General features: G+C 57.3%; 1 protein-coding gene across 1 annotated transcript in view; it reads right to left on the reverse strand.

Annotated features, from left to right (window-relative positions):
- Positions 1–11261, reverse strand: part of ZFPM1 (zinc finger protein, FOG family member 1) — a 36470-nt gene extending 25209 nt beyond the window's left edge. Inside the window, exon 1 of the mRNA XM_054296387.1 lies at positions 11194–11261. Within this exon, the coding sequence (XP_054152362.1) occupies positions 11194–11233 (40 nt within the window). The 5' untranslated portion in view covers positions 11234–11261. The remainder of the gene's footprint in view (positions 1–11193) is intronic.
- Positions 11262–11503: the final 242 nt, after the last annotated feature.

An 11503-nucleotide genomic window follows, 5' to 3' on the forward strand; every position in this document is an offset into this window, starting at 1 on the left:
GGTAGGGATGCTGGGATTGCTGATGGGGGATATTTATAATCATTTACAAATTAATTTTATAGACTTATTACGTTTTTGTATTCAGGCCTAACTTATCCCAGAGGGGAATAGGGGACAGAGGAGCTCGGTGATGCTGTAATTCTTGATGGGAAGATGCTCCAGCTGCTCATGAGGGGCTTTATATTGATTAATATTATTAAATTTATAATCTATTAGGCCTAATTTATACCAGGAAGGGGAATAAAGGGTGGTGGGGGAATAGAGGTGGTGGGGGAATAGAGGGGGTGGGTGATGCTGCCATTGCTCGTGGGATAGTATTTACAATAATTGTTAAATTTATAATAACTGTTAAATTTATAATAATCATTACATTTAAAATATACTTAGGTCTAATTTTTCCAGGAGGGGAACGAAGGACAGGGTGGGAATGGAGGTGTTGGGAAGGCTGGGATTTCTCGGGATGGGATGGGATGCTGCCATTTCTCGTGGGATGGCATTTACAATAATTGTTAAATTTGTAATAATGATTACATTTATAATAATGATTACATTCATAATAATGATCACATTCATAATATACTTAGGCCTAACTTTTCCAATAGGGAAATGAAGGACAGGGTGGGAACGGAAGTGTTGGGAAGACTGGGATTTCTCGGGATGGGATGGGATAGGATGGGATGGGATAGGATGGGATGGGATGTGATGCTCCAGTCACTGCTCAGGAGCTGCCCTGTCCCAACCACCACAGCCTGGTCTGGTGGAAGGCCCCTGCCCTGGATTTGGATACTTCTCCCCCCTGGAATAAAGAAGAGCTTCAAGTTCCTCCCCAACCCAAACCATTCCAGGGTGAAATCCAGAACCGCCCCCATGGGACGGAGCCCCCGGAGCATCCCTCGGTGCTGCGCTGCCCCAGGGGAGCCCCCCAGGGAAGAGCAGGAGCGGGGAGAGGCCGAGCCTGAGAAAAAGCAGCGCTGCTGATAGGGGAGGGATTGGTTTCAGCCGGAGCTGCTCGCGCTGCCAAGCCCAGGCGGGATCGCGGCGGGTGCAGTTACTGAACATTCATCACTGCCTGAACTCTGTAACTTTATCAGCAGCGAGCGGCGCCAGCGCCGGCCCCGCCAGCCCCGGCTCCGATGGGCCGATAAAGCACCGAGAGATTCCGGGAGATTGGGGCGCTCCGGGGGCCGCCATCCCCAACGGGGACCGCCGGCGCATCCAGCGGGCAGGGGAGGGAGCCGGGCAACGGAGCCGGGGACAATGACAATGGAGTGACTTTAGGTTTCAGATGGGCTCGATAAGGCCCTGATAGATTTGGAGAGAGCGGAACGGAGCCGTGCCGGGCGCGGAGGATGGATGGATGGGGATGCTCCAGAGAAGGGATGCGCTGAACGTGGCCCGGAGAGCGCACGGAGCCACCAGAGGAGCACAGCGGGGAAACTGAGGCAGCTGCTGAGACTGGGAGAGAAGGACCAGTCCTGCCTGGGGCTGAGTCCATCCAAAGCCCACCCAAGAGCAGTGGGAGGTGTTTGTCCCCATGGTGATCCAGGATGTGGGCGCTTCAGGAGCCGCTGGATACGCAAAGAAATTCCATCCAGGAAGATCAGGCTCCAAGCACGCCACCCCTGCTCCCTGCCAGAGGGTGGAACTGGGGGAAAAGCCCTCAATGCCACCCCTGCTGCCTTCCAGAGGGTGGAACTGGGGGAAAAGCCCTCAATTTGGATACTTCTCCCACCTGGAATAAAGCCATTCCAGGCGGGAGTGGCTGGGGGTGGGGATGCTCAGGCAGCACTTGAGCACATCAATAGCAGGTGACAGCGAGGACAGAGGTCAAGCTCTGGGCTAATCCAGCGACAAATTACCCTGAGATGCTGAGCTGGAGCCACCCCCCTTCCTGTGGGAAGCGGCTCCAGGTCCTGCCAGGTCCATCCCGCTCCCAAAAGTGATGGAAAGGGAACAGGGATGGTTTTCAGTGTCCACCCCAAGGCTTTCAGTCTGTGACAGGCCTGGGTGACAACAAGGCCCAAGGGATGAGGACAAGGATGAGGACAAGGATGGGGACAGGGGATCTCAGCACAGATGCTCTGGCTGGGATGTCCCTGCTGCTCCCAGTCCCACAGGATGCCCCATCCCAGCTCCCAGAGCCATCCTGGAGCACTCCAGGACAACCAGCAGGAACTGTGGGGCTCCAGGGGCAGGGAAGGACCCTCGGAGGGCACAGCCAGGTTGGGAGGCCCAGCTGAGAGCAGCTGGCACCAAACCTGGCACATGGAGATCCCTGGGACAGCGCTGCTCCCAAAATCCTTCCCAACCCTCCTCTTCCTCCAACTCCCGGCCCTTCTCCTGCCCAGCTCTGTGGACACCGAGTTCTCTCCGTGCAAACGTGCCTGTGCTGCCTCTCTCTCTCTCTCCTTCTTTTTTCTAATTTTTTTTTTTCCTGTTCTTGGCATTTTGGTGGAGCGAGATAAGAGCGAAAAACAACAGAGCTGCCCGGAGAGTGAAAAAGGGAGATAGATAACGCAGATACCGACTCCTACACAAAACAGTCCTGGCTTTATCTCTGCTTTTTATCACAGTTCCCCTAAAAAAAATAAAGAGAGCAGCCCAACTGGAATGGGGCAGCACATTAAAAAATGAACTTTATACTGTTTGCTCTTTAGTTTTATATTTAGATGAAACAAACTCAGACAGGCTCGTGGTCGATACCTGCTCCAAGCTAAGGAGTCTGGAAGCTCTGTTTGCTCCAGTGGGGATGAGGGAGGAAAGGCAAGGAGCTGAGCGTGGATGGGGCAGAGGGATGAGCATCCAAGGCACATCCTGTAGAGATGGAGAAATGGAGATGCTCCCCGAGCTTCCCTGGTGCTGCCAGCTTGGGGACAGATCCCACCTGAAGGATCCTGGCCATGTGGCACAGCTGGCAAAGCCCAAGCTACCCATGATGGGAGCAGGTCCCTGGGTGCAGGAACAGCATCTCCATCCCACCAAAAATCCTCTGTCCCCCCCATTCCTGAGGGCACCTCACAGGGCTCTGCCTCCCAGCTGGGAAGGGCATTTTGGAGCAGCAAAATCCCAACTCCCAGGGCACGGCCAGAAAGAGGGAAGGAAAGAGGGAAAAAAAAAAAAAAAAATGGACTGGAGGTTTTTCCCTCCCCTCGCACTCCCTTCCCTACCTTCTTTTTGAAAAACATAATTTATCTGTGTATTATCAAGAAATCCAGACACTTTAATCAGTGAGCTATGAAGTCAGTATTTCCATTCTTATCTAGCGGAGGAGTGGAAATGGAGAGCAGATAGGCAGCTCCGAGCCCGGCCGTGGTGGGGAATGTTAATGGGAGGAGCGGCGGAGCCATTGGCTACCGAGCTGCCGCTATCGCTGCCATTATCGCGCCCTTATCGCCGCAACCATCGCAGCGCAGTAATGGGGCCAGTTCAACTTTCCGCATTATCATAGGAGCTGCGAGTAGCATGAGAGGCCTCGGCTGGGAGACGGAGAAGAGAGAGAGAGAGAGAGAGAGAGACAGAGCGGCCAAACTTCCCGGCGGAGCAGGGAGGGGAGGGAAGAGCGGCTTTTCCTGCCCGCCGGGCCCTCCCGGGATGGGGATGCTCTGCCTGAGGCTCCCGGTCTCACATTGCCAAAGCTCCGGGGGAACATCTCCAAAGCCGCGGGGGCTGACTCCTCCAACACCACAATACTCTGGGTATCAACCCTAAGGCACATCCCCAAACCCCAGGCACCGACCAAGAGAAGTATACCCAAAATCCTTGGCACCAATTTCATCGAGCATCCCAAAACCCTGGGGACCATCCCAAAGCACATCCCCAAACCCCAGGCACTAACCAAGAGAAGTATCCCCAAAACCACAGGCACCAATCTCATCGAGCATCCCAAAACCCTGGGGACCATCCCAAGGCACATCCCCAAACCCCAGGCACTGACCCAGAGAAGTATCCCCAAAACCACAGGCACCAATCTCATCGAGCATCCCAAAACCCTGGGGACCATCCCAAGGCACACTCCCAAAGCCCAGGCACTGACCCAGAGAAGTATACCGAATCTCATCAAGCTTCCCAAACCCCTTGGTACCATCCCAAGGCACATCCCAAAATCCCAGGCACCGACCCAAAGAATTATCCCCAAAACCCCTGACACCAACCTCATTAACCATCCTAAAACTCTGGGTACCATCCCAAAGCATACCCCCAAACCCCAGGCACTGACCAAGAGAAGCATCCCCAAAATCCCTGGCACCAATCTCATCAAGCATCAAGTTGTTTTTCACTCTTATCTCGCTCCACCCAAAGCCCTGGGTACCATCCCAAGGCACATTCCCAACCCTGCTGAGCATCCCCCCCAAAGGCTCAGGCACAGCCTCAAGGTGCATCCCCAAACTCCTTCAAGCATCCATAAATTCCTGGGCACTCAGCCCAAGGCGCATCCTTAAAGCCCCAGGCACTGAATCTGTGGGGAATCCCCAAAATCCAGCATGCCAAACACTCCCAAAATCCTGAGCACTGACCCCAAAGCCCATCCCTAAAGCAAGGGGTACTGACCCCATCAAACATCCCCAAACTCTGGGTTTGCATTCCCAAAACTGCAGGCACCATTACTAAATATTCCTAAAACTCCAGGCACTGACCCCATTGAACATCCCAAAAGCCTCCAGGCACTGACCCACCGAGCATCCCCAAAAATCCTAAATACTGCCAAAACTCCAGGCACTGACCCCATTGAACATCCCAAAAGCCTCCAGGCACTGACCCCACCAAGCAGCTCCAAAAATGCAGGGACCCATCCTAAATACTGCCAAAACTCCAGGCACTGACCCCATTGAACATCCCAAAAGTCTCCAGGCACTGACCCCATCAAGCATTCCCAAAAATCCTAAATACTGCCAAAGTTCCAGGCACCAACCGCAATGAACATCCCAAAACCCACACACTGACCCCAAAATCTCCCAGCCATGACCCCACTGAGCATCCCCAAGCCCTGGCACTGGCAGGGAGGCGCATCCCCAAATGCTGGGGTCAGGCTCCCAGCTGGCCAAGGCCGAGGGAAAACAATGGACGCACATTTCATCAGATGGACAAACCCGAGGAGCACATTTCCTCCACGCGCTATCGAAGGGGAGATGTCAAGAAAATATGTTGATGTGAGAAAGAGGAGATAAAGAATTATTTTGGAGGAAAAAAGCCGTGGAAGGCTCTTATCTGGAGTGACTCATAGGCACACACTCCTTAACCCCACTGCAGCCCAAGGTCAGCAGTTGCATTCCTTTCGGCGTTTCAGCCCTTCCAAAAAAACATGTTGCTGCAGGAACAATGTGGAGCCTTTACCGGGCAGCCATCGGAAGAGGGAACTGTATTACCCCGAAACACTTGAACTTTCCTGATAAAAGGAGCAGCAGGACACAGCCCGGCCAAGCTGGAGCGGCCAAAAGCCCTGAGTCAGGCAGCAGAAGCAGTCATGGGATGTGGCGCAGAAAAAAAAGGGAGATATTGGCCTGCTGCTCCCATTGCTGCTCCTCTCCAAAGTGGGGGAGCTGATTTCTTGGCCCCACGGGAAGGAAAAAATCCACTCTATCCTCAGCATGGAGTGTGGTGCAGGGCTGGCACAGAGGCCTTTTCCAATTCATCTTCTCCAATGTTGAATCCTGAGGAGCTCCAGGTTCCTCGCTCCTGCCCGTTGCTCACATCCCTCTCCCTGGGCAGCATCAGCTCTCAGCCCTGGTTGTGCCTCTGTGGAAGCTCTGGGCTGGTTTTCCCTCCACAGCAACGCCCCATCCAGTGTTTCCCAAGGCAGATCGTGTTTTGTTTTTTTTTGCAGCAGGACGGATGGAAAACATCCTCAAAACATCCTCAAAACATCCTCAAAGCATCCTCTTCCTTCGGCCAGCACGGCTGCGTTTGACCCCAAATCCAGCAGCACCAGCAGCTCCATCCCCAGCCCCGCTGCTCCCACTCTGGGCAGCGTTGTCCTTCCCTTTCCCAGGGATGTGGGTGTCCCCTCGGGGCTGGGAATGTCCCATGGCACGGAGATTGCTGCCCCAGGATGATGTGGACAGGGTGATGCCTTTGGGGTGATGCCTTTGGGGTGCTGCCCCTCTCCAGGAACCCGGGCTCACCCGTGCCGTGGCGCTGCCTCCTTGCACAATTCCTGCAACACCCGTGGGGAAAGGATTGCTTTCCTCCCCAGCCCTGATTGCCGAGCTGGCCCCATCACAACTTGGCCAAAGGGGAAGCTGCAGCTGGCTAGGTGGCCTCGTGATTCACCGTGCAAAATAAGACCTTGCCCAACCTGGCCATCGGGATCCCGAGGTGTAAATCCCGGCTGGAGGTGGCTTCCCCGGGGTGCCAGGGACAGTCCATGGCTGTGGCTCTGTGCCCACGCTGGGGATGGTGTGGGGGTGTCCCCCGGGGGCTCAGGAGGTGGAGGAGCAGCAGCAGACACAAAACCAACCCAGCCCCAGCGCCCACGGCCCTGGAAGGAGCTGCTGGCAGAGCCTCCTCACCTCCCTCGCCGGGCCCTCGGCAGAACTGGTTTGGCCATGGCCAGCCTGGATCCAGGCCTGGCTCCTCCAGCATCCTCCTCATCCTCCTCTCCTGAGGGTGGCCAGGAAGAGCCATCCTGGGATATACCCTCAGCATGGCACCAAAAGGGCTCACAGGGTTCCCTGGCATCGAGGGATGCAGTGTGGCACGGCTGGCAGGGCATGGGGTGGTGGCACTGGCCAGCAGTGCCATCCCTCCATTATCCATGGTGCTGGATGGAGCTGTCCCCTTGGCCACCAGCTGCCAACCTTCTCCTGGAGCTGGGGCCTGCAGGGATGCTCACACCTGGCTGTGCAAGGGGAGGGAAACTTCTTCCAGCATCACCTGAGGCTGGGGCAGACCCTCCATGGGGCAGGAATGTGCCTGGTGGGAAACACCTGGGGATGGCTGGGAGAACTCCCCATGGTGGACTCAGCTGGGTAAATCCCACCAGTATCCCATTGACGCACTGATATCCCACCAGTATCCCACTGATGTCCCACCAGTCCCTCCCCTATCCCACGATGCTCCCCAGCCCTGGGAGCCCGCAGTGCCACATCCCCGGGGCCGGTGGCAGCCGGGCTGGGCAGAGCCACTGCGGGGGCAGCGGTGCCACAGGGCTCTGCCACCCTCGCCCTGCCAGCTGCTCGGTGCCACCGCCGCGCCAGGGCTGGCAAAAGCCTCGGGGCTGTTTGCTCAAGAGGGGAGGGGTTGGCAGGCAGGCAGGCAGGCAGCGCCCGTGGGTGTCACAGACATGTGGGACACGGAGATGCCACCCTGGGGATGCCAGCAGTGTGGGTACAGGGGGATGGGAGGCTGAGGGAGCTCCGGGATGGGCAGAAAATTCCGGTTTTAGAGCAGAGCTGGGAGGGCCTGATGGAACCCAGCTCATCTCAGGAGCAAAGCCTCCCCACCCCACGGAGCACCCCGGGGTAACCCCTCCCCAAACACCCCCACCCCGGAGGCGCGGATGGGGAAACTGAGGCACGGAGGTGGCGGGGATGGAAAAGCGCAGCTGCATCAGAGCGCAGAGGGGAAAACAGGCCAAAAAAAAAAAAAAAAAAAAAAAAGCAACAAGCAGAGGAGGTTGAAACAGAGTCACCTGAAAGGGAAGGAGGACTCGGGAGGGAGGGAAGGCAGCGGGAAGGAGCGGGCAGGAGGCGTGCCGGGAGCATCCCACGCCACCGGCTCACCACGCCGCCGCTAAAAATAGACGCTGGCTTGGCCACTGTCATCTTTAAACGAAACGCGATTTTCCATGCTCCCCCAAGGGAGGGAAGGACGGGCTCTCCCACGGCCACCCCATCCCCTGCCCGGCATCACCGGGGAGCGGCCGAGCGTGCAGGAGGAGAGGAAAAAATAAAAGCAAATAAAAGCACCCGAGCCCAGCACGGCCCGTCGAGAGACGGCGGCTTTAACAGCGCAGATCGCGCTCCTTATCTGACACCATCTAATGGCAATTAAAGAAAATCCACATGCAAAAATATGACGGTGTTTTCACCTCCCCCCCCAGCCCGTGCGTTCGCTCGGCGGTGCAGAATGGGAGATAACGATCAAAAAAAGTCAAAGCTCTCATCAAACTAATGCAACATCTGCAGCCGATAACAGGAGCTGGGAGAGCTCGGCTTCTCAACCCAGCTCGCTTCACAGAGCACGTGGAGGGGGGGAAAACCACCTCACCACCTTGAGAAACAAAAACACACATGCAGCTGCCCCCCATCAGATAATTAAAGTGCCTGCGTTAATCACATTTGCAGTGGAACAAATTGTTGGAGCCCTTTTGCCCCTCTTTGCTGTGTTTGTTGTTGTAGCGAATCCTGCTCCGGTCTGGTGGGGAGAGATAAGTGCTCCTTATCAGCCCTGGCAATCTCTATCAGGATGGAGATCGGGGCTTGGCGCTTATCGGGAGCTCAGATCTACTGTAGCTGAGCGCAGAATAAAAAGGGAAAAGGAAAAAAAAACCCAACACCATAAAAAAAAAAAATAATAACCACAAACAGGCCCCTGCAACTATGACAAAACACTCGCTTCCAGCTCGCTTAGGAACAGAAAAAAATAATAAAAAATATGTGTATTAAAAGAACAAGGGAGGGGGAGGCACATCAGCGCGATGAGATCAATCTCGCGCTTATCAGCTCCCCCATCGCAGGACCCGGCGCTGTGAAAGCACCGGCAGCTGCCAGAGCCTCGCTCATCAGCTGGGCGCCCGCGCTCCCATGTTTGAAGTTAATAAATATAACAGGCTATCTGGGTTGGAGATCAGCTCCTGCTCCCTATCAGCCCCTCACATCTATCTACCAGCAGAACAAAAGACAGACACACACACACACAAAAAAAAAAAAAAAAAAAAAAAAGAAAAAGAAAGAAAGAAAAAAAATCAACCACCCCATAAGGCAGAAGCAGCTGCAGGGAGGTTGGTGGCACAGGCAGGGATGGAAAGGAACTGTCCTCTGCGGGCAGGAACCCCCAGAAATGAAAGGGAGAGATGCTCGGGGTGTTTTCTGCGCTATCGAAAGCCACCATCGCGATGCAATCGGCTCTGAAACCTGCCCAGCGCTGCCGGGGGGGCTCGGAGGGAGCGAGCGGCACCCCCGGCCCCTCCATCCCCGCTCGGCTCCGGCCCGGAAAGGCAGCGAGGAGAGCAAGGTTAAAGCAGCCGGTTAAATATAGTCCGGTGTCTGATCTCTGCCTTATCTGCGCTGGCGATCGCCCGCTCTCCCGGCGATCTCCCCGCGAGCCTTAATCTGCGCCTCGCATCGGGCTCCAGAAAACAACACAACAAAACCCCAACCCCGCAAGAGAAGGCGAAGCCCGAGCGAGAACATCGCGTCACCCAGGAAAATAAAATCAGCAGATACCAATCTGGAGGAGGTTTTTAATGCTCCAGCCGAGATGATAAGGAGGATAGACTTTGTGGAAACAGGTCCGGTGTGTACATGAGAGGAGTCTGGTTACCGGAGCCCTGATTCATGCATACCTTCCCCGATGGAGCAGCGGCAGGGCGCTCTCGCCGCGCTCGCCGCCTCTAATGACTGTTTTCATGTTGACACATACAGGAAGGCTTCCAAGCTCTCAGCTTTTAATCACTTTTGGCCATCGCCGGCGGCCTGAGATCAGCCTCCCACTTTATCATTTCTTCACATCTCTGCAGAAAGGCAGCAGAGGAAGGAGATACGAGGAGCAGCAGCAGCCGCCGCCGCCCGGCCGAGCTGCCACGGCCTCGTCCTGCCCCAGTTTGCCCCGCAAAGTGGGCGCTGGGAGCGGGCATCCCGCAGGATTCCAGCGCTCCCGCTCCCAGTGCTTCCGGCTGAGCGAGCTGCAGCCGCCCAGACACGGCTTTCTGCCGAAATAAAGCCGCGGAAGTTGGAGAAAGCCAAAGGAGAAAAAGTATCCCGGAAAAAAGAAGAAAAAAAAAAAAAAAGAAAAAAAAAAAAAAAAAGAAAGGAGGCAGCTGGGACTATTTTTAACTCTCCCCGGGTAAAAGTCTAGCTGAGCGTTATCACCACAGCAATCACCCCAGGCAGGGAAACAGGTAGGTGCAACTCAGCCTTGCAATTATTTCAGGAGAAAGATAAAGGTAGATTATCACATGGTGGCCAGCCTTCCCTATCCTCCCATCTCCCTCTTATCACCAGCTTCCATCGACTCGAGGGGGAAAGGAAAAAAACACACACACACCGGAGAGGAAGGAGAAAAGCCAAGCTGAGCCCGGCACCAAAAAACTTCCAGCACTTTGCAGGATTCCTCTGCCTTGCTGGTACATCCTCGCTGGAGCAAAACAAGAGCCCGGCCGATGGAAACCCTCGGGAAGCACCATGGCCCAGGGAGGGACAGGGATGTGCCCAGGGAGGGACAGGGATGTGCCCAGGGAGGGACAGGGATGCGCCCAGGGCCCCGAGGGATCCTGCGGCGCTTCCTCATGGCCACGTCCCACCTGGGCTGGGATGCAGAGCGGCACCTGGGGGGGGCAAGGACAGCGTGCCCGGTGGGGAGGATGGCACATGGGCACCATGGGGACGGTGGCACGGCGGGTCCAGCAGCGCCCAGGCAAATGGGGGTCCCCGTACTGGAAGGGCAGGGTCAGGGCGCTGTCCCTGCGGTGAGGAGCCCCTGGCAGGGCTGGGGTACCCCAGGGAGGATGGGGAGCCCCTGGCAGGGTGAGGAGCCCTCGGCAGAGCTGGGGTGGCCCAGCGGCGATCGGGAGCCCGGGGGGGTTCGGGGAGCCCCCGGCCCTGGCCGCCGGCGCTGGATGGGAGGCAGGCAGGGGAGATAAGATCACAATTTCAGGCCGTCCCGACAGAGCGATGTTATCAGGACGGGACTTGCAGAACGGAATATTTTAAAGCCTTATCGGGGCCCCCATCGGGAGCCGGTACCGGAGCCACCGCGCTGGCGGGGGGGAGGCGGCGCGGGAGGGAGGGGGGAGAGGTGGGGACAGAGACCGAGGCAGACGAGCGGCCGGTAGCAGGAACGGGCACCCACGGCGGCCGTCCCGGGGGGCTCCCGGCTGTATCCCGGGTGTGTCCCGGGAGTACCGGGGGCACCGGGGGAAGGGGCGCGGGAGCGCTGCCGCCGAAGGGGCGGTGCACAAAAATAAGCGGGGAGGGGGCGTGGGTGCGGTGGGTCCAGCAGGGAACGGCGGAAGGGGTGCCGGTAGCGGCCACTCACGTTTGATCTGCCGGGGGTTGCTCTGTTTCCTCCTGGACATCGCTCGGCGAGGGGCGAGCCCGGCGCCCCGGCTGGCGGCTGGGCGGGCGGCAGGTGGGTGGCGGCGGGCGGGCCCCCGGCTGCTCGCATGCCCGCCCGCCCGCCCGCGGGGCCGGGCCGGGCCGGGGCCGGGGCCGGGGCCGGGCCGGGCCGTGCTCGGCGGAGCGAAGCCGCCGCCGCCGCCGCCGCGGGATTTTCTCAATGGGCGCCGCGCCGGATCAAACCCGCGGAGCGCCCCGGGGGGCGGGGCCAGCGCCGCGGCCGCGGCCGC

This window comes from Melozone crissalis, unplaced genomic scaffold (genome assembly GCF_028551555.1).
Source record: "Melozone crissalis strain CALT ecotype California unplaced genomic scaffold, PUWL_Pcris_2 ptg000007l_1, whole genome shotgun sequence".
In the NCBI taxonomy this organism is placed as follows: Eukaryota; Metazoa; Chordata; class Aves; order Passeriformes; family Passerellidae; genus Melozone; species Melozone crissalis.